Source organism: Podarcis cretensis (assembly GCF_951804945.1).
Source record: "Podarcis cretensis genome assembly, chromosome: 6".
Taxonomy (NCBI): Eukaryota; Metazoa; Chordata; class Lepidosauria; order Squamata; family Lacertidae; genus Podarcis; species Podarcis cretensis.
Window position 1 is genome coordinate 59,657,060 of NC_137175.1, and position 22,848 is coordinate 59,679,907.

A 22,848-nucleotide genomic window follows, 5' to 3' on the forward strand; every position below is an offset into this window, starting at 1 on the left:
TTGTTTAATGAGAGTCTTTATAGTGACCTATATGTGCAGATGGTTCAGAATAAATAATGCTTTATCATTTACTTACCCTATTCACTAAGTCCACTAGCCATCCATGTGGTTCCTAGCCAACAGAGATGTTAACAAATTAGTAACATTTCCCCCACAAGGATACTTTGTAAAATAATGGTGTTTTAATGTGTGTTTCATTTAGAGCTCTAGATTACTTCACGCATGACTGGTCACTGCAAATACAACACATGCACTGCCTGCCAACAACTGCTCAGATAAGGCACATAACATTTCTGGATGAGATGGTTAGCACTATCCACTTCCCAAACATTGCCTAACCTATTATAATATATTATGGTCTATGAGTCTATGATTCTATGGCAAGATTAGGATATGGAGTTGGTGACACAGAATCAGTTATATTTATAATCCATAATGGAGTAGAAGGGTTTTTTATTTTTTATTTTTTAAGGAATGAAATTAGAAGCAATATTTTGGCACCAATAAGCTCAATGCTGCAAAAGTGTCTAAAAAGTCTCATGACCGATTTTTTATTTATCCATTTATCACTTCCTTATATCACTTCCTTAGCCACTATTCAGATCTAAAAGGACTGGAAATTATCACACCCATACGACAGTCTAAACCACAGCTACAGTGTGGTCACCACAAAGATCTAGAAGAGAGCACGGTGGTTGGAGTGGTAATTAAACGCTTATTATAGTCAAAGTAGCAGAAACAATAGCACACCAAAGGCTACTGTCAATGAGACAGATTGATAAATTGTTAGATATGGGAAAGGGGGTGGGGAGGAAATGGCAATGTTTATTTCAAGTGACACATATATTGCACTAAAACACAACTTAAATTCTGTCTGACTTCTAGTAAGAGACCTGAAGTGTACACATTTACCTTCTGGAAAGTAGATATGGGTGAGACAGCATACATATTGCCTTCTCCAAATACTTCTGCCCAGTTCCTTTGGCATACTTTCATTCGGTTCTTGAAATGGTACTCATTATCAGGATTAAGAGCCTAGAGCGAAAGGTGTGACAAGAAAGCAGACATATAGGATTAATAATTTTCCAATGTAAAACACATTTGGATCAAGTGGCTTTTCATCAGGTTTTCCTTCCTAGGAAAGAAAAGTGTTTGAACATCAAGAAGTACATACACTTTTGCAGAAGCAGGACCAGATCTTCAGAGTGAAGAAATAGAAGACATAGTTTTAGTATCTCAAAACCAATTTTATTTGACAAAACACTGGGTGGCTATTGGAGCCTAAACTGGCGAAATTCATTGCTTCGGATTTTGTTTATGTAGATATTAACATGGATGCTTAACTTTGGCTTTTAAAATGAAAAGTGAAATATTGTGAGTGAAACCTCAAAAAGCAGCCCTATACCAGGTTAGAATGTTTGCTCATCCGCTCTAGTATGGTCTATTCTGACAAGCACCAGCTCTTCAGGGTCCCAGACAGAGGGAGATCTTTCCCATTGCCTACCATCTGATCCTTCTAACTGAAGATGCCAGAAATTGAATCTGGGATCTTGAGATTGCAGACTATGTGCTCTACCACTGAGATATGGTCACTCCCTCTTCACATTTCTTAAAAACAGTAAATTGACAAGTTTAAAGTCACTGCAGACAGTGGAATACCAAGTGTCAAAGCGAAGTATGAACATACATCTTGCTAAGTAATTAATTACATTCTCTATAGTTTAGAACCTAAGTGGTTTGAATTTCCAAATATACAGGAAAGCCAAGGTTTGGAGCAGTTCTTGAAAAATGACACAACAGCCATAACTTTGGTTTGTCAGTTCAGACATGGCAAACCAGAATAGTACAAGCCATGGTTCAAAAAACCACTTCAAACTAGGTTTCTTATTCTGGTTCAATGGGTGATGGCTTGTCAATTCAGTATGTCTTGTCAATTCAATATGTCTTGTCAATTCAAACATCACACTAAGTCATAGTTAAAAGCTTCCTTAATCATGATTTGGCGGAATGTATTGAGTATGCAAATATAACCAAGAAATGTCTTTTCTAGATTTTACATTTTAATATGCCATGTGTTTAGGATGAACAGATGTTCAGTTGTAAGATTTTCATGCTGAATAGCCTTGAGATCAAGTAACTGCAATACCATTGTGAGTACAGCGAGAAGACCAACAGGGATAGGATCTTGCTTTATCCTCTCTGCAGCCAGATCTACTAGTAGCATCAACATGTTGTAGATTCCCTCATGGATTTCGGTACCCCATTTATGAACAGCGCTTGATGTCAACAGCTGCAAAGGAGCACAGTATGTGTTAAAATGCTGACATGGATCTACAAGGGGGAAGAGAGTACCTCTTTGCTAGCCTTGAAATGCTTTTGGAGCTATCTATTTAGCAACAAACAACTTCTGAAGGCAGATTTTAAACCTGGAAAGAACAGCCGGCATCTACCTTAGCTCCCCATCCCAGTTTTAAGAAGATTCCATTTTTAGGCATAGAATATTTAGAGAACACAATATCTTCAATACATTCCAAGACCAGAGGTGGCTAGGAGAACATCTTCACTTGGCATAACCTCACTAATCCACTTTTAAAGACCCCAAACAAACTCCTGTCCTTATTCCTACAAACTTTTCTCAATAGCCCCATTCTCCTGTCCCCATTTGCTGTCCCAATAAAAAATGACCTATTTTGTAGAACACCACAAAATTGCTGCAACATGCCAAAGAAAAATCAAATGCAGCTCTTAACTCTGCAAATTTGAAGTGGAACAGCACAATAGTATTTGTCAACCATGTCCATTATTGTAACTTGCCCTCTTGCTCCTTACTTGCTACAGTATCAGAATGTAGCAAGCTGCCACTTTATGAGTTATATACCACCTACTCTCCTATCTACAGCACTAGATAGAATCCACTGGAATTTTCTCTTACACCTACCTTTTTAAATGCTTCAGGCATACATCTGTCCATAAACCTCCTGCAGTTTTCATCAGAATCCGAAAGCCCTTATTTAAGGAAAAAAGGAGGAGTTAGGATCCTGCAAAGTTTTGCAAGCTATGGACTGAAGCTCACAGGGCTACCCAAACAAGATTTTTGTTGGTTCACACAAACACCACTACTGCATACCAGTTATTTTAATGATGAAGAAACTCAAAGAAGTTATAGTTTTAATAAGGAGAAATGAATGAAATAAAACAGTGCAGATTTCTAAAAGTCAACACAGAAGCAACAATGCTTTCTAAAGCTCCATATTTTTGTGCTTAAAAGGGGCAAGGTATTGCTCACAAAGGCCAGGATCCAGAATACTATGAACAAAGGAGACTTTAGATATTTTCTTATTCAACTGTGGGACTTTCAAAAGTAGTTTATGACATGGCACTGGAGTCAGAAATTCTATGAGGGTAGTTCACATGAGACAGAACAGCTCTATGAATCCCAGGCAGAGTTTGCTGGCTTCCACAGTAGAACATTACAGCAAAGGTAATAAAAGGTAAGCATTGCTCTGTTTTCTCTGTGGATGCAGATACTTCCAGCTGGAGCGTATGCAGTTATCAGTGACATAAATGCTCTTCACTTCATCTGAAGCATCAAGATGAAAAACGGGGAAGGGGGAGAGATCATACTCAAGAGCAGAAGACTCAATCCCCAACCTAGGAACTATTTTGTTTCTTTAATGGTGTTTACTGTCAAACCCTTGGGAAAGGATACAGACATTTCTGAGCACATCAGATGTGCCACACACCATCTGCGGCAGAAGTAAGCAGGCAATGCTTTGCGCTGAACAGCTGCAATTTAGCTATAATTTCATGATGATACTGATTATGCACAGACAACTTAAATAGTTCCCTGAAGCATAGGTCTTGCAGCATCACTTATCATCCTGAGTAAGCATCATTGCACAAAGCACATGCTGTAAACCTGAAGGGTGCAAATGCAGACTGCTTATATTTACAGGGCTGCACTAGACCGAGGTACACATCTGCACTGTAAACAAAAGATTTCACATTCAACCAGCACCTATAAGAACTTCCTTTCAAATGGAGGCCCAATGCATATCCTGTGACTTGGTGATTTTCCACAGCATGTAAAATCAGAAGAGCCAATATGTGCAGGCATGCATAGAATGTATTTATTTATAAAGCTTCGGCTGTAATGCCAGCATCCTCAATGTGGTTTTTGCGTGCAATAGCACCTGTGAAAGCCTCTCTCAACGTCAGTGAAAGCCTCTGTACTCCCCATACCCCATACAATGCTATGACTTCACTCCCTGCCCCTTCAGAAGTAAGAAGAGAGTGATTTCTGCTTGGAAAAGAAAGCTGAGAGAGGAAGTGGGAGGAGTGCCATTCCCACTTCCTCTTCAAACTCTTTTGTTTTCTAGCCTGAAATCACTATCCAAGGAGAACACAGAGTGACCAGGAGAAAAAGTGTTTTGTAAAAAAGAAGTAAGAGGGGGCTAAGAAAAGAGGGACCTAGCGAGGGAGAGAAGGGAAGGAACAGAACACTGTGTGTAGGTTTTGTCCTTCTCTCGGGGGGTGGGGGGTGGCGGCAGTTCTGCATTTTTATTTTTAAATTCTTGTTTCAACTTTTTTCCTCTCTGAAGCAGTCTGTATTTGTCATTCTCCCCTTCCCAACCTTTTCCTCTCTGGCCATCTACATTTTTTTTTGTTGTTGTTTCCCATACTTCCCTGGCCACCGGTGTCTGCATTTGACTGTTTGTTTCCCCCTGTTCTCCGGGGTTTGTGAGCCTTTACTTGTTTTTTCTTCCTCCAGGCCTGCCTACCTCCTTCCTAGGAGACATACAATGTAAGTAAGTCGCAGGGTGGGTTTGGGGGAGAGAGACGTACTTTCCAAAATTTGTGACTAGGCATGACACTCACAGCAGTCATGTTATGACCTGCAGCCTTCTCTGCCCTGCTCGCTCCACAGCAGCAATTTTGTGGTGTTATTCACAACACCTTTTGAAAATGCCAAATATGCCCAGGGGCCCAGGAAAGCTAGGGACCCTGCTGTAAATCAATGCAGACAGCTGATTGCTCCCATATCTGTAAGACAGTAAGTCTTAATCTGTCCACTTGCACCCTCCTCAATGTATTCCTCTTTCTGAGACCCCATTTCAGATGATTTTTTTTTTATCCCAACAATTTGCATTTGCTCTTATTTAATAATAAAGGAAAGTGCCTCTGAGTACATGAACAGTTAATTTCCCTTATCCCTTAACTAAGGCACATTTCATTAAGAATGTATGTGATCAGTGGGAGGGGGAAAATCTAGGGCACACAACTCCAGTCCTATATAGGTCTGAACCTCAGCAGGGCCCCACTGCTCTTGGCACACTCTATAAGGCTGGATAACATGCATTTCTCATCATACAAGGTTCACTTTATTCTCTCCCTCTTCACTTCCACTTCTACAAAGAAGGCTCAAGACCTTTACACTCCTGTGATGCAATAAAAGGAATCTGCGTGAGCCTTCCACTCACCCTTAAGTGCTTGCAGGCAGTCTCCAAACATGTTCAGTTTAGTGTGGGGAGATAGCTTATACAGTCCTTGGCTCATTCTATACAGCTGAATCACCCCCGACTGTGCACCACACACACAAAAAGCCAAAAAGCCACATTATCCTCTGTCACCAATAAAACAAGTTTTCTCAGCTTTTGTTGCCTGTGTCTGACCATATGCACCAACATTCTAAGCTCAGTAATGTCTACATTTCTGGCAGTGGTTCTACAAGGTTACAGGAGTCTTTCCTCAGCCTACCTGAAAGATGCCAGATACTGATTTTGGGGTCTTTTGCATGCAAAGCACACACTCTACCAATAACTTTTGGTCCTTCCCTTATGTAGAGATGCCATGCTACTTCCTCACCCCCCCCCCCTTTAACTTTAAGCATCATCAAAAGCTCAGGGGTGAAATCCAAATAAGCAGTTCTGCTGACACAAAGATTTCCTCTTTTCAAGGGAACTTCTCTCCCCAAATCTGCTCCAGAGGGTTCAGGCTATCCCCAGAACACATTTAAGGGGCACACAGGCAGAGATGTTCTGTTGTGCAATCTAATTTGTTGCACACCACCTCAGAAGTGTAGTCAATTAGACCCTCCTCACCAGCTAAGCAAAGAGATTCCCAAGACTTCATTGGAGACTTAAGTTACGAGGCAGGGGCTCTACGAGTTTGGAAGCTCCAATAAAATAAAGACCCTAGTAAGGATTTAGATTCCTGAAATGAGGAAAAAGGAGGTGTGCACGCACATGCAGATCTAAGCCAAAGTTATCAGTAATGCCACTGGAACCATTTTTGTGCCTCCCTTTGCAAATACCTTTCCAAGACCCCTTTCTATGTGCCAAGCAGAAATATCTAGGAAATAATTGCTGGGCACGGTTCCCTTTGAGAAGCGGTTAAGGAACGCGAGTGGTGCTGTGGTCTAAACCACTGAGCCTAGGGCTTGCCAATCAGAAGGTTGGCAGTTCAAATCCCTGCGATGGGGTGAACTCCCATTGCTTGGTCCCAGCTCCTGCCATCCTAGCAGTTCAAAAGCTCGTCGAAGTGCAAGTAGATAAATAGGTACCACTTGGGCGGGAAGGTAAATGGCATTTCTGTGCGCTGCTCTGGTTTCACCAGAAACGGTTTAGTCATGCTAGCCACATGACCCGGAAAAACTCTGCAGGCAAACGTCGGCTCCCTTGGCTAGTAAAGCGAGATGAGCGCCTCAACCCCCGAGTCTTTCGTGACAGGACTTATCTGTCAGGGGTCCTTTACCTTTTTTAATTGCTGGGTATTTCACAGTTTGAGAAATTGGTTTTCAGAAGACTTTGTGATTTTTTCATAATGAGAAAAGACCAATCTCTTTCCACACCCCCACCACAACTTAACTAACACCAAATAATCACCTTTAGCATCACATGCATACACTCTTCCAAGTGTGCAAAAGTTTTACTGAAATGTTGCAGACTAGTGTTACCGCCATTTAATTATACTGCAATTATACTACAAGCATTTCCATATAAAAAAACATTACTACTAGCCTTTTTTAGATTAGCAGCTCATTTGTTTTTGCTGCAACAAAACAACACAGTTAATTTTCTATAATTGCCTGAAGAGCCCTGCTCTTGGCAATATATTTAAGCAAGTTTAGAAAATAAAATTTCATTTTCACCCCAGTATTTGAGCATACCAGCCTATTCAACAGTTTGTTAGCCACCAAACAAAATAATATTTAAGAAGGGATATATTTGTGCCTGTCTTCACATGTTCTAAAGATCACCTATAATTCAAAAGTGATTCTGAAACATTTGATTAAAAGGTGAAAGCATCAGCTTAAAAATGCACAGCACTCTACTGAAACCAAGAGAGTCATACTACTTCCAACAAGAAAAGATTTTGTTAATTAAACACCTGTTACCAACATGCAACGCGGAAAAAGGTGAAGTCAAAAGCTATTTGAGTAGACAAGTTTTTACTATCAAGTCACCATTATTAACATAAAAGTCAACATTTCTATGATGCTACTTAAAAAAAAAAAGGTTGCAACTTACCCAGCCTTGCAAGATAAGTGGATGCAATTAAACACTTGCCAAGAGATTCTTCCCGCTTATATGGAATGGACCAATGATCTGTTAATACTCTGCTCTCCAGTTCATAAAGATTTGTTGTAGGAAACTCGATACCTTCTCCAGAGCAGTTCCCATTTTCGTCATTTTTCTGTTGAAAAGAAGCCACAGTTAGCTGTATGAAGAAGCCAGAGTTAGTTGTTCTAGTTACTGGCTGTTATAAAAAGGGATTGTAGCAGACCCATACCAGAAAACCTGACATTCCAACTACAAAGCAACTCCTGTGCAACAGAAATTCTACTTCTTAACTCAGAAAACAAAGCCTATTTGCTGTCCTCTTTTCCCGCCATTTCTGCACCCAGCAGAAAAATAAGGAATTGCCAGAAAAAGTAGGGAGGATTAATGCAGAATCTAGCACTGTGACATATATATGCACAGTGGTGAGACAGATGTACTACCATCATTGACTTAAAAGTTTTCCTAGATTACTGAATCAAAAGTCTGGAAAGGATTGAAGGACATTATTCCAATCATTTTCAAACCAAAAAGAAATCACCTAATTATTTAAAAGATATAGAATACAACTTCTGATAATCACATAATTAATCCAACATGCTAACAATGAAGTATTAATTGCCCATCCACAGATCTGATCATACCAGACCCACAAGCCAGGCACTCTAGTAAGGCTCTGCTTCCCCACTATGCAACAAAAATGCAGGAGGAGATATGGAATATACAGCTACCATAGTTCTGCATTACAGTGGATGTGTACACTGACTGTGGCTCTCTTTTCTGCCTTTACTGGACTACTCACCTGTCCAAGATCATAATGCATAGAAGAAGTGAGTGCACCACTTCTGAGGTAAGAAAGAAAAACATGAAAAAGACCATCACCATGCTGAAGAGCAGCTAGACCTACAACTTTGTGAAGAGCTCTTTCCACACTGAAAGGCTTACAGCTATCACATCTGCATCTACATAGGGATATGACAATCATATCAAACAAATCAATATTGATCTATTTGGCCTTGAACTTATCTTCTCCTTTATATCTAAATAACCAAATCATCACTACTGCAGTGAATAAGGAAACAGAGAACACCATAATCTCAAAACAAAGTTTGGTTTAGAATCTTTACAGGTATCTATTTTTCTTTAGGTTACCGCAGGAGTGCCTTATCTAGTTTATAAACCATTCTGCTATAGTTACTTTCTAATTATTTTTCACATTTTCAGCAAAAGATTCTGAAATCCATAGGTACAGATCTACAAGGCTAAGGTGGATTCCCATAAGGGGAAATAAAAACAAACAAAGAGCAAGATGGTATCTGACCCACCCCAACTAATGTAGCCCATGTGGACAGCACATTCCTTCAACTTATTTATAGTAAAGCAAATAAGGTCATTTCCCCTTCATGGATCACTGCCTTGCCGTGGCGAAGGGGCTTGAAGAACTCAGAGAAGCTATGAACTATGCCGAGCAGGGCACCCAAGATGAACAGGTCATAGTGGAGAGTTTTGACCAAACGTGATCCACCTGGAGGAGGAACCGGCAAGCCACTCCAGTATCCCTGCCAAGAAAACTCCATGGACAAAGACAACAGGCATATAAAAGTTATGACGCTGGAAGATGAGCCCCTCAGGTCAGAAGGCGTCCAACATGCTACTGGGGAAGAGCGGAGGACAAGTACAAGTAGATCCAGAGCTGATGAAGCGGCTGGGCTAAAGCCGAAAGGACGTTCAGTTGCGGATATGCCTGGAAGCGAAAGGAAAGTCCAATGCTGTAAAGAAAAATATTGCATAGGAACCTGGAATGTAAGAACCATGAACCTGGGTAAGTTGGATGTGGTCAAAAATGAGATGGCAAGAATAAATATTGACATCCTGGGCATCAGTGAGCTAAAATGGACGGGAATGGGCGAATTTAGTTCGGATGACCATCATATCTACTACTGTGGGCAAGAAACCCGCAAAAGAAATGGAGTGGCCCTCATAGTCAACAAAAGAGTTGCGAAAGCAGTACTGGGTTGCAATCTCAAAAATGATAGAATGATCTCGATACGAATCCAAGGCAGACCTTTTAACATAACAGTAATCCAAGTTTATGCACCAACTACTGGTGCGGAAGAAACTGAAATTGACCAATTCTATGAAGACTTACAACACCTTATAGAAGTGACACCAAAGAAGGATGTTCTTCTCATTATAGGAGATTGGAATGCTAAAGTAGGGAACCAAGAGATAAAAGGAACAACTGGCAAGTTTGGCCTTGGAGAGCAAAATGAAGCAGGGCAAAGGCTAATAGAGTTCTGTCAAGAGAACAAGCTGGTCATCACAAACACACTTTTCCAACAACACAAGAGACGACTCTACACGTGGACATCACCAGATGGGCAGCATCGAAATCAGATTGATTATATTCTCTGCAGCCAAAGATGGAGAAGCTCGATACAGTCAGCAAAAACAAGACCTGGAGCTGACTGTGGCTCAGATCATCAGCTTCTTATAGCAAAATTCAAGCTTAAACTGAAGAAAGTAGGAAAAACCACTGGGCCGGTAAGATACAATCTAAATCAAATCCCTTATGAATACACAGTGGAAGTGAGGAACAGGTTTAAGGATTTAGATCTGCTGGACAGAGTGCCTGAAGAACTATGGATGGAGGCTCGCAACATTATACAGGAGGCAGCAACGAAAACCATCCCAATGAAAAGGAAATGCAAGAAAGCAAAGTGGCTGTCCAACGAGGCCTTACAAATAGCGGGGGAGAGAAAGCAAGCAAAATGCGAGGGAGATAGAGAAAGATACAGGAAATTGAATGCAGATTTCCAAAAAATAGCAAGGAGAGATAAGAAGGCCTTCTTAAATGAGCAATGCAAAGAAATAGAGGAAAACAACAGAATGGGAAGAACCAGAGATCTGTTCAAGAAAATTGGAGATATGAAAGGAACATTTCGTTCAAAGATTACCATAATAAAGGACAAAAGTGGTAAGGACCTAACAGAAGCAGAAGACATCAAGAAGAGGTGGCAAGAATACACAGAGGAATTATACCAGAAAGATATGGATGTCTCGTACACCCCAGGTAGTGGTGTTGCTGACCTTGAGCCAGACATCCTGGAGAGTGAAGTTAAATGGGCCTTAGAAAGCACTGCAAATAACAAGGCCAGTGGAAGTGATGGTATTCCAGCTGAACTATTTAAAATTTTAAAAGATGATGCTGTTAAGGTGCTACACTCAATATGCCAGCAAGTTTGGAAAACTCAGCAGTGGCCAGAGGATTGGAGAAGATCAGTCTACATCCCAATCCCAAAGAAGGGCAGTGCCAAAGAATGCTCCAACTACCGCACAATTTCACTCATTTCACACGCTAGCAAGGTTATGCTTAAAATTCTACAAGGAAGGCTCAAGCAGTATGTGGACCGAGAACTCCCAGAAGTGCAAGCTGGATTTAGAAGAGGCAGAGGAACCAGAGACCAAATTGCAAACATGCGCTGGATTATGGAGAAAGCTAGAGAGTTCCAGAAAGACATCTACTTCTGCTTCATTGACTATGCAAAAGCCTTTGACTGTGTCGACCACAGCAAACTATGGCAAGCTCTTAAAGAAATGGGAGTGCCTGATCACCTCATCTGTCTCCTGAGAAATCTCTATGTGGGACAAGAAGCTACAGTTAGAACTGGATATGGAACAACTGATTGGTTCAAAATTGGGAAAGGAGTACGACAAGGCTGTATATTGTCTCCCTGCTTATTTAACTTATATGCAGAATTCATCATGCGAAAGGCTGGGCTGGATGAATCCGAAGCCGGAATTAAGATTGCCGGAAGAAATATCAACAACCTCAGATATGCAGATGACACAACCTTGATGGCAGAAAGTGAGGAGGAATTAAAGAAGCTTTTATTGAGGGTGAAAGAGGAGAGCGCAAAATATGGTCTGAAGCTCAACATCAAAAAAACGAAGATCATGGCCACTGGTCCCATCACCTCCTGGCAAATAGAAGGAGAAGAAATGGAGGCAGTGAGAGATTTTACTTTCTTGGGCTCCATGATCACTGCAGATGGTGACAGCAGCCACGAAATTAAGAGACGCCTGCTTCTTGGGAGGAAAGCAATGACAAACCTAGACAGCATCTTAAAAAGTAGAGACATCACCTTGCCAACAAAGGTCCGTATAGTAAAAGCTATGGTTTTCCCAGTAGTGATGTATGGAAGCGAGAGCTGGACCATAAAGAAGGCAGATCGCCGAAGAATTGATTCCTTTGAATTATGGTGCTGGAGGAGACTCTTGAGAGTCCCATGGACTGCAAGAAGAACAAACCGATCCATTCTTAAGGAAATCAGCCCTGAGTGCTCACTGGAAGGACAGATCGTGAAGCTGAGGCTACAATACTTTGGCCACCTCATGAGAAGAGAAGACTCCCTGGAAAAGACCCTGATGTTGGGAAAGATGGAGGGCACAAGGAGAAGGGGACGACAGAGAACGAGATGGTTGGATAGTGTCTTCGAAGCTACAAACATGAGTCTGACCAAGCTGCGGGAGGCAGTGGAAGGCAGGAGGGCCTGGCGTGCTCTGGTCCATGGGGTCACGAAGAGTCGGACACGACTAAACGACTAAACAACAACAACAACAAATAAGGTCATTTATGCCACTTTCTCATCAGTTTCATTTCCTATGGAGCCATTTCTACGAACAGAAAGCACAAAACCCACATTTCATTTTATAAATCGCTGCTCTCTCTCCATTCCCCAAACACCACTTAAATTTACCTACTTCCGTCTAGCAGGCCTAACAATTCGAATCATTTGTTACAATTAATGAAGAGAGGCTTTAACTTTTTTTATTATTATTATTGCGAACAAATAGTTTGAGCACCCTAGGTCTAAAGGCATTTAATGCTGCTCAAAGCAGTGGAGCCTATGAAATCCTTCACCATGTACAAGACTGGGTAGTAAGTGCTGACCATTGTTCAGCTTGAGATTTAACCTTTTTTAAAAGTGCCAACAGGATGCAAATTGATGCCAAGCATGGATCTAACAATAAAACTCTCATGGACACACATAGCTACCACAAAAAGACCAAAACCATGACTCACTGCACACTGGCTAGTCAGTGAGCAGGCTATTTTCGATCATTGTATGTACTTGGACAAGGTTCAAAACTTGTGAACTAGTAGTCACAGGTTGTTTTTCCAGTACCACTCCACTGTCTCATTTATTGCTTTCATTTCCTGGTCTAACAAGCACTCTCTCTGTATTAAAAACAACTGCACATTCATAAAATAATGCTTCCTATCTGAGAATGAACATTAAGTGCCGTGGAACAGGAAACTATTATCTAGGAAAGCAACAACAAACTGAAAGCACGGACATTAAATACTATCTTTTCAATGGATTTAAATATAGAAAACAACATTGTGGTTATAGAACAGCATTTGAGAATGGTGAGCATTGCAGTAAGAATGTAAGAAGAGCCCTGCTGCATTTTCTCACAGTGGTCAGCTAGAGGTCTATGGGAAATTCAGGAGGAGTTCATAAGTGGCCATCGCTAGTTCAACAGTGTGCTACGTAAAGAAATACTTCCCTTTGCCCGTCTTGAATTTTCTGTTACCCAGCTTCATTGGACAGCCATGGGCTCTGATATTCTGAGAAAAACACCCTACCTACTTTCTCTGCAGCATGAATACATCTCTATCATGTTCCCCCTTCTTCACATTTTTTTCTAAGCAAATGTTGGAACCTTCCCTCGCACCCCTCCTCTTATTGAACCCTTTTCAGCATTACAATATCCACACACATTTTCATTGTGCTATCCGTCAAAACCTCAAAATTGTGTTTCTGACCAGTCACCATTTAGGATTCCCCACCCCAAAGTACATCACATTAAAATAGCCCTTTTATTCAAGATAACAGCTAGAAAAGCAAGGAAAACTCTTAGATATCTTTATCTTGTGATACCACATGCTACATAATCTCCCAACATTTATACTCTCAGAACATGCACTTGCAAATACACAATTATGCATCCTAAGTATCGTGGTTCAACTGATTCCCATAGATATCAAGTGACGCTTGCTCATATTGATCAAGCTTTCATCTGGGTTTCCGTGAGAGCATCTGGGCTCGTGGTATGGCAATGCCTCTATCAATTAACCTAAAACACAGGGGGATCTTTGACTATGAAGGGAAATTCTATAAAAATGACACCCCCTGAACCCCTCCTAGACTATAGAGGTCCTACACTATATAGAGAGAGGAGGAGTGATGTTCTTGAACTATAATGCCATCCATAGGTTCATATATTCTGATGTTTTTGTAGACCCTTTAGGAAATTCCCTAGCAGTTGTCTGCCCCTTGGCCAAGCTCAATGATGCGCACAGGAGAAGAGGCAAAATAAAGACAATCTTTTCAATTGAGTAAAGGCTAGAAATTTCATTTCATGAAATGATGCTATTATTGGGCTAAGTGATGCAATACATATACTATGGGTTATGGAATATATGTAGGGAGGAATGCTTTTTTTAGTGTGGTGATAGTGGCATCCTGATGATAACAAAGAGAACACTTAATATTTGCAAAGGGATATTCCCTTCAAGAGGAAAAAAGACTGCCCAAGCTCAGAAGTGCTCAATCTTAGACTTACCCTAACACAGTTTCAACACAGATTCCAATCCCTTCATCTATCCCCATTGATGTCCCAAACTCAATCTACTTAACTAGGCTAAAACAAGATACATCCAATCTTTGATAGAGCCACTACCCACGACCTCCAACACAGTGCATAAACCTCTGAGGTTTTGCAGAAGAGCCTCCTGAGGTTAGACTGTAGAGCAAGTAGGAGAAGTACAGGGTCAGAGGTTGCTGCTAAGAGCAGAGCAGCAGTCTCCACACTATCCATCATGGCAAAGAGAGCCAGAAACAACATCAGATATGTTATTCAGTCAACGCTGAACTACTGTGAGGCTGTGCACAGCATCATCACATTATCTGCAAAACTAGCATACCAAACAATGCTACACATGACAGCAAAATCACAGAGCACAAAACTACACATCATTTATTTATCTGAATCATTTATAAGTCACCTTTCAAGGTGTGCCCTCCCAAGGTGCGTTTTTTTAGCACAATAAAACTACATCATAATTACTGAAAAAAATAGCACAAAAACCCAGCAACAGGATCACAAAAAGCCTGACAGAACAAAATAAACTTTTCAGGGCCCACATAAAATACTCAAGTGGAGGGTTCAAACACATTTTGGGGGAAAGACTTTCAGAGATGTGGTGTCCCGTCTCATCCCCCAAAGCCCCGTCCCTGCTATCTGCAAACTTGATTGTTCTTTATGGTAGGCCAGACAACAGAGTCCCCAAGGATTATCTTGCACCTAGAGTTCACTCATAAGAGCATGGGCAGTTCTTCAAACAACTTATTCCAAAACCATTAAAGGCTTTAAATGTTAAACTCAGCAGCAGTTTGAACTGAGCTTAGAAGAAACAGGCAACGAAAGTAACTGAAGGAGAATGGGTGTTATATACACAGACTTTTTTGCTCTCCAAGCAACCTGGCAGCTGGATTCTGTACCAATTGAAACTTCTGAGCTGCCTTCAAATGTAGCCCTACGTAAAACGCATTACAGCAGCCTAGCCTGGAAGTAGCCAGTGTGTGGACAACTACAGCAACTGCAAAATAACATCTCACTATCCTAGAAGAAAATCATGTAAGTAAGTAACCTAGTCAGGAAAGTTGCAAGCATGTACATGCAAGTAATACAGTGGTACCTCGGGTTACAAACACTTCGGGTTACAGACTCCGCTAACCCAGAAGTAGTACCTCGGGTTAAGAACTTTGCCCCAGAATGAGAACAGAAATCACGTGCTGGCGGTGTGGCAGCAGCGGGAGGCCCCATTAGCTAAAGTGGTGGCTCATGTTAAGAACAGTTTCAGAACGGACCTCCGGAACGAATTAGGTTCATAACCAGAGGTACCACTTATTCTGATTCTGCACAAATGAAGTGTGAAATTTGAGGGATATTTGGATGTAGCTCAGCCCTGCAAGTTATGCTTTCCTCTATAGAATGAATTATTCTTGCCTGCATTTTTTAATGCAAATGCAGGTATAGTTCTTTAATGGAAGCCTAGGAAAACACAACAGTGCGATTCATTTTCTACAGCACAGTTTTCATCAAACATTAAACCACAAGTTGCCTATTTATTTTAGTTCATCTATATTGCTGCAGGATTATATAAGTTATGGGTACTTTAACAGCCCTCTCTAGCATTACTTCTTTTTCCCATTCCCAAGGGAAAAGTGCTAATCACCACTGTCTTTTCCTTTGGGGTGCCCAAGATTGTACATTCACAAAGATAACACATTCAGAATTTAAATCCTATAATACCAGCTAAATACATTCATAGTGAAACAAGGATAATTGTCCATGGCATGGTAATAGGAATGCCTCCCCCTGTCCTTCTGTCAGGTGCTAGCATCCAGATCAGGATGCTGCCATAGACAGGACATTTTATTCCATACTTGACAGCCATAGGAAAAATGATTTGAAACACAGGTGCATAGAATGATTCACACAATAACTCAGAGTGTATAAATCTACTTAGTTACAATTTTATAGCTCCCTTTTATATTTGTCAGTTAACACTGAATTTGAAAAGTTCATCTAGACAGTTTTTTATATTAAGCAAAGGAAAGCAAACAATACATGCAAAAAACAGGTGAAAAAGAGTTGACACCAAATGAGGATCTGTTATAAACTGTCAGACCTCTGCCTCTGCTTTCCCAGGCAAGCTTTTTTGTATAAGTAAGTTGTTTTCAAATAAAACCTATAAAAGATTAGGATCCTCCCAGGCCTTTTCTTATAAGAGACTCCTGTTCTTATCCAGAAACATTCAAAATGTGTTTGGTAGAATTAACTTCTAACACTGGCCTCATTTTCCTCCAGCATTTCACTTCCTTATTAAGCAGCTGTCATTGAATAGAACTTCTGACTGGGAAGATGACCAGAAAATGTCTCTACTGAACATTATCTGAAAGACACTTCCTGCCCAGCTGAGCTGCTGTTTGTTCCATGCATAAATGGCCTCCCACTTCCACCAATGATAAACATTTAGATCACATCAAGTGTTAATCTTCGCTTGGAGGTTGCTTCAGTAAACAGAAAAATATTTCACATGGGATTTGGAAACCCTTTAAAGGTGGAAGTTAACAGTAAGAAATATACTAAAGACTATAACAGCTGCGGAGAAGGTTAAAAAGACAATGTCCATAAATATTTTTTATTCAAGAAATAAAAGTGCTGAAAACATATTGAGATTCCAGTTTTGCAGAACCAGGAACCCAATAACACCACATAGAAAAATGCTTTAATCCTGAAACGTGTTATACACAAAATGCATATGGCTGTATTTTATAATTTACACAAAAGGGTTAACATGTTGGTGGCACAGTCCTTCCATATCTAAGATTTTAAGAACTCCTCCTTTAAAAATCAACAGAACATAGGCATGACAAAGTTAAACAACGAAATCAATGCTATCACTTGACTTGACTGCAACCCGTAATTTCAGAAAGCTATGAAGTTGGCACAAAAGTGATAATGAACATATCTATGGAGAATGTGAAGAAACTACTGTATACTTAAGCTTTTACACTATTTTTCAGGCTTCAGCTCCCCCACTTGATTTATAAGCAAAAGACAAAACAATTAATATATATACAACTAGAACTCATCCTACTCTTGATTGTAATCTGCTTCAACTGTTTTTAATACTGTATTTTTAAATTGTTGCAACTTGAAGGGCAAGTTAAGAAATCTGAGTAATAATATACAGGAAAACAGAGGAGCAACTACGTAGGCAAAAGCGAAACCATAAAAAAGAAACATTCTTAAGAGCTGTGCACAAGTAAAAATTTGCACTTGGCAAACATGTGTCAGACCACTATGTATCAGGTGCTTGGCCTGAAAGGAATATGAAAATTGTTTTGGTGTTTCCCAATGAGTTAGAGCTCTGAAATTTGATATGCTGTGGTCAGACCTTTACCTTCACAGAAGGTACCACATAACTGAATATACCTGTTTTTGAAAATATAACATCTGAATCTGTGGGGTATATATTTATTCTATACAATAACTGTTCAAACTTTCTAAGTTAACTTGTTGCACTTCAGGATGTAGTACTAAGCTATGCAACGTGAACACAGACCACTAAATTCTAGCAGTACATCGCACTATAACTGGAAGGAGAGGTGACCATTAGAAGCTCCCAAACTCTTCCCCAGCCCAGATTAAAAAACAAGCCAGAAAGGACTTTCCATTTTACAACTTGCCCTGAAAGACTGCCCTACTACAGTTACTCCCATAAAGAGACCCTCCTGTTCCCAGAGCCACCTGTATGGTAAGCTTCTGTTACCTTCCCATCCCAGTTACCCTAAGAGCAGTCCTCTGAAGCAGCCCCCTAGCTCTAACCTTTAGGCCAATGTAAGCCACAGGAGTGGGGGAAGAGAAGCTCGCCCAACTCTGGTTAAAATACTCAAGTCCCTTCATCTTAAAATTAAGATAGCAACTTTCTGTCTCACAGATAAAAAATATCACTTCTGCACTCTAAACACACTATATCTTAAATTATTGACAAGGATTAAGCATTCATAAAATGATTCAGAATGTTTAGTGAATGATGCAATGCTCTTAAATATATGAAGGTATGCATAAGCATAGTTTGCCACAGCAATTGTACATGTGTGAACACACACACACAAAAAAATAAAGAACATGATCATAGTCTCAAGTCTTCCATCACCCAAGATGGGATGGATGGGAATGGTACTCTGAATATGAATGTTATAGCAACTCATCTGTGATGAACGGGTGTACAGTGCAGAAGTACAAGTAGTGGACTCTTTTGCGAAAAAGAATAGTCCCGTTATTTTTTGGCCAATGTGTTACTTTAGATTATTAGTATTGGCACTGCATAGCCGCTGAACAAAACCAGGTACAGGAAACTGTAAAGGCAGCTTATCTCTGTTAGGACCAAATATTTAGATATCTGTATTTTCCCAAGACAGTCAAACAGAACAGAAATTGACAGAGGAGAGAAAGTCTCTTGTTTTCCTCAGCACTACTGATCAGATCTAATTGTGTGATTCCTGTGACAGCTTTTAAAGAATCAAAATGTTGGCTAATCCAGTCACAAATGTCCTACGTAGGTGGTTTTTTTTTTTTTTTTGTAAACTGCTTTGAGGTTTCATTACACTCAAGCAGTATATAAACATTGTGAAATAAATAAATAGATAGACAGTTTGGCTCTTACATGGCACACCAAAAACTGAGTAGGTAAATATTTGGTGGTTATACGGCACTAATCACTGAAGTGGCACTACAGTAATGACAACTGCCAAGAATAGTAAATGCTTAAGAATCAAAACAAGACTTCTGCGTTGGTTCCCAACATAATTAAAATTCCCAACTTACTACAAGAATATGCTCATGGATTCCTATGTTTATTTACCTTTTCAGCCGTGATTCAGTTGTCAGCATGTAATTTAGGAGAACTGGGAGCAAGGAAAAGAAGGAGTTCGTACACAACCAAGCCTGGCAAAAGACCTCCCAGCCAGAGTTCTCAACCCCAGGCATCTGTCTCTTTCTTCACAACAAAAACCAGCTTTTCAAATTTGATTTTAACTTTTTATTTATCTGTTAAAATGGTTCATACAATAACATCACTTCTGGAGTCTTGGGGTGGGAATATGATAAGGAATGTAAGTAGTATTTGTTTGTTTGAAGGATTTTTATCTCACTCCTCAGCCAAAAAAAGGGAGGCTGCTACATAGAAAAGCAAATAATAAGACAGTCTTTGACCTAAAGCTTATAATCTTACTTGACTCAAAAGGAAAGTGGCCTTGGGAGGGAGGAGCCAAAAACAAACTCAGGCACTTGTTCTTGGAAATACAACTAGAAACACAGGGCTGCACCCAGCACTGCAGCTTCACCAGTGCAATGGGCTTCCTTGCAAACAATGGAGCTTCCTCTTCTGTCCCTTTCTGGCCATTGCCTGCTGTCAAATTCAGCTTCAGAGGTTTGGGGGGGGGGGTAGAAGAAACAATCCCATTGTGCTAGGTGAACCGTCCTGGTACATTACTGGAGACAAACCACAAATTCATACCTGAATGTTATCTAATCAGCATTGCAGGTCGGAATGAGAGGAAGTATGGAAAAAAAAGTAGAGTATAAGTTAGTTTTCTCAGTGTATGATGGATCAGAATAAGATTGTATCAGAGGTCTACAATGCTGCCATGTTGCTTCTCCACTGACAGCTTGGATGATGTCCCAGATGCCTTCTGAATTCCTATCTTGTACAGAAGTCAAAGGAGTCCATGCTGTCCTTGGCCAATAGTGTATCTCCCCAGGAAGCCCCCATCACCTTTCCTGTAGGCAGCAGAGAATATGCACTTGGTAGAAGTGCTCAGAGTGACTCCACCAAGAAGCAGCTGAGGAAGCCTTTCATTCCTATTCCCAAACCCATTCAATTGTAGGAAGGCTATTCATTTTCTTACCTGTTGCAACATAGTCAGAAGCAGCTCACTCAGTGGGGAGAGTCGCATCACTACCAAGAGGAAGAGGGGCAAGGTGGCAGAGACTGTGCAGGTGTACTGGCAGGACTGGATGTGCCCAGACAGCCCCAACCTCCACACTGCTCACCAGGCAAGTTGCTACTGAATGTCTGGATCAGCTTACACGATCCAAACATTAATTATTGCATTCAGCGAAGATCCACTGGAATTAACAGACCTAAACAGCCATTCATTTCAATGGGTCCACTCTGAGTAAAAGTTAACTGACTACAACTCTTAAGTTCCTGACACAATATGCTTTTATGAGGTTTTGTCAGAATGCGTATTTTATACCTCTATTTATTTTTTGCCCATGTCTGAATATGTTATGACTTGCTGCTCATGCAACATAGCTACCTATGTGATATAGTGCACAAAATTATTGAGCTTTATAGCTCTAAGCAATCTGGGACAAGAATATTTCAAAAATCTCCTCCCAGATGAACATAACTGAGAACTTTGTTTGCTTAATGAGTCTCTCTACCATCAGCAGTATAGCAGGATAGTGCCAGAGATATAGTATTTTCAGATGTGGTGCCTAAGATTTGGAACAGCTGCCCAAAAGAAGTGCACCTGGGCCTATCAATATCACTTTTAGATAAGCATCAAATCCAGTTCTACCTCAACCACTAATGATGCAATAGTTTTAAAGCCTCCTGATTTTGTTGCTTGTAAGCCACCCAGACTCTTTCAAGTAAGACAATCAGGACAATGTTGCTATAAAGAATTGCATGGGTGCTCAAAGAACTCCTTGGTTAACAAAAGCTGCAAAACTATACACACATGGGAGCAAACTCAACTGAAAGCAATATGGCCTACATCGGATTAGATATGTAAAGTATTAGTATGGGCACCTCATAATGAAAGAATGAGTCTGCACACACACACACAAGTGACCAGCTTCCAAACCCTCCACCACTGCAGCCTAGGCATAACACAGCAATCCCTTTTCCTAGGCTCCAGGCTACATTCCTCTTCCGGTGACAAACCAGGGCACCCAAACGGAGATCGCACTTGAAGCTTGGGTTATGCACCTGACAGCTCATGCACAAGACGCCGGGGAAAACCCGCCTGCTTTTTTTGGGGGGGGGGGGTCAACTCCACCAAGACCCCCAAGGCGCACTTGGCGGGGTCCCTATTAACTGGTGGAAACTGGGGGAGGGGGCCCCTTGAGAAGAAATCGAGGTGAGGATTCAGGGCTGCGCGGTTCCTAACCTTGCAAACTCTTAGTACCCCGAGTCCACTCTCTCTCTCTATCTCTCAAGACCAAAGCGGTATTTTAAGGCCATCCCGTCCCCCTTCCGATGCGTTTCCAACGGGGCGGTGGGGCCAAAGGTCAGGCTGGGATCCCACTTAACGGCGGCGCAAAGCACAGGCGAGCCTCGCCCGCTCCCATCCTCCGCCCAGAGACCGTTACCTCGTTCTCCACCACCTCATGGTAGGCAGGGGGCGGGTCGAAGCCGGTAGTGCCGCCGCCGCCGCCGCCTCCACCTTGGCCTCCTCCTCCTCCTCCTCCACCACCGGTGCCTTCGCCGTCCCCTCCGCCGCGGGAGACTCCGCCGCCGCCGCCGCCGCCTTGCTGGGGGCCTCCCTGTCCGCCGCCGCCTCCCCCTCCGCTGTCCATGGGCTCATAGTGCAGGCCGGGCCGCTCGTTGGTGAGCAGCGCCACGGCCTCGTTGATGTCGTTCTTGGCCAGGCGGAGGGCCCTGCGGATGGCGGCCGCGTCCGAGAAGCCCATGCAGAGCAGCGTGGTCATGTGCTGCTCCTCCTCGCTCTCCATGGCGCCTTGCTCCGCGACGCCTCAGGCGCTGCTGCTGCTGCTGCTCCCGCTCCGGCGGCCGCCGCCACCGCCGCCGCCCGCTCTGCGCGCCGCCATGTTGACAGGAACCTCCTCCTCCTCCTCCTTTGGCCCGCCTCCCGCCGCCGCCGCCGCCGCCGCCGCCGCCTCAGGGCAGGACAACGCCGAGCCCCACACCCACCCGGAAGCGGCCTGCTGAAGCCCGGATGAGCGTGGGGAAAGGGGGGGGGGGGGGAGAGAGAGAGAGAGAGAGAGAGAGAGCCGCCGCGATCACGTGCGGAGGGAGGCGAGGCGAGGCCAATGCCCGAACGTGAATGGAGGGGAGGAGGGGTGTGGTTGTCTTGGAAACGTCAGAGGCAACAGGCGGTGGAATCCCGCAAATGCCGCTTCGGGCGAAGAAGCGGCTATTATACTGAGCCCCGCTCACCCCGCCAAGCTTGAAAAGCATGGAAAGTATTCATTTATCTGAGGTTCTTCACCCCCCCCAGAAGCCTGCTGCCCCCCCCGCAATGTCCTATTTACGGAGCATTTTTACCAAGAAAAGCTCAACTTTGATTTCCTAAAAGAAGCTCAACAACTTTGGCTGCCCGCCCACCTCAGCCCCCCCCCAACAAAAATCCTGGTTACGCCCATGGGTGGATCTGCCACCACGTGCTTATTTACTACTCGCTGGTGTTTTTATTTTCCAGACCTTGACCTCTCCGTTTTGGAGAAAAGCTCCCCGAATAAATAAATAAAATATTGCTTTTGGGTTCGGTGACTTTGTGGCTGGGTTTTTTCATTTATATGTATGCCATATTTTATATCTATAAATATATCTATATCTATATCTATATCTATATCTATATCTATATCTATATCTATATATATATATATATATATA

At 42.0% G+C, this 22,848-nt stretch overlaps 1 protein-coding gene across 2 annotated transcripts in view; it reads right to left on the bottom strand.

Annotated features, from left to right (window-relative positions):
- Positions 1-22,043, bottom strand: part of USP24 (ubiquitin specific peptidase 24) — a 75,426-nt gene extending 53,383 nt beyond the window's left edge. Inside the window, exons 1-6 of one of the 2 annotated variants that reach the window (XM_079982067.1) lie at positions 21,585-22,043; positions 7,530-7,695; positions 2,939-3,006; positions 2,147-2,290; positions 913-1,035; positions 77-112 (exon numbers count right to left, since the gene is read on the bottom strand). In XM_079982067.1, coding sequence (XP_079838193.1) covers positions 77-112; positions 913-1,035; positions 2,147-2,290; positions 2,939-3,006; positions 7,530-7,695; positions 21,585-21,947 — 900 coding nt within the window. In that variant the 5' untranslated portion in view covers positions 21,948-22,043. Of the gene's footprint in view, positions 1-76; positions 113-912; positions 1,036-2,146; positions 2,291-2,938; positions 3,007-7,529; positions 7,696-14,192; positions 14,408-21,584 lie in introns of those variants that run through there. The other variant, XM_079982068.1, reaches the window with a different exon arrangement.
- Between the last annotated feature and the right edge of the window lie 805 nt (positions 22,044-22,848).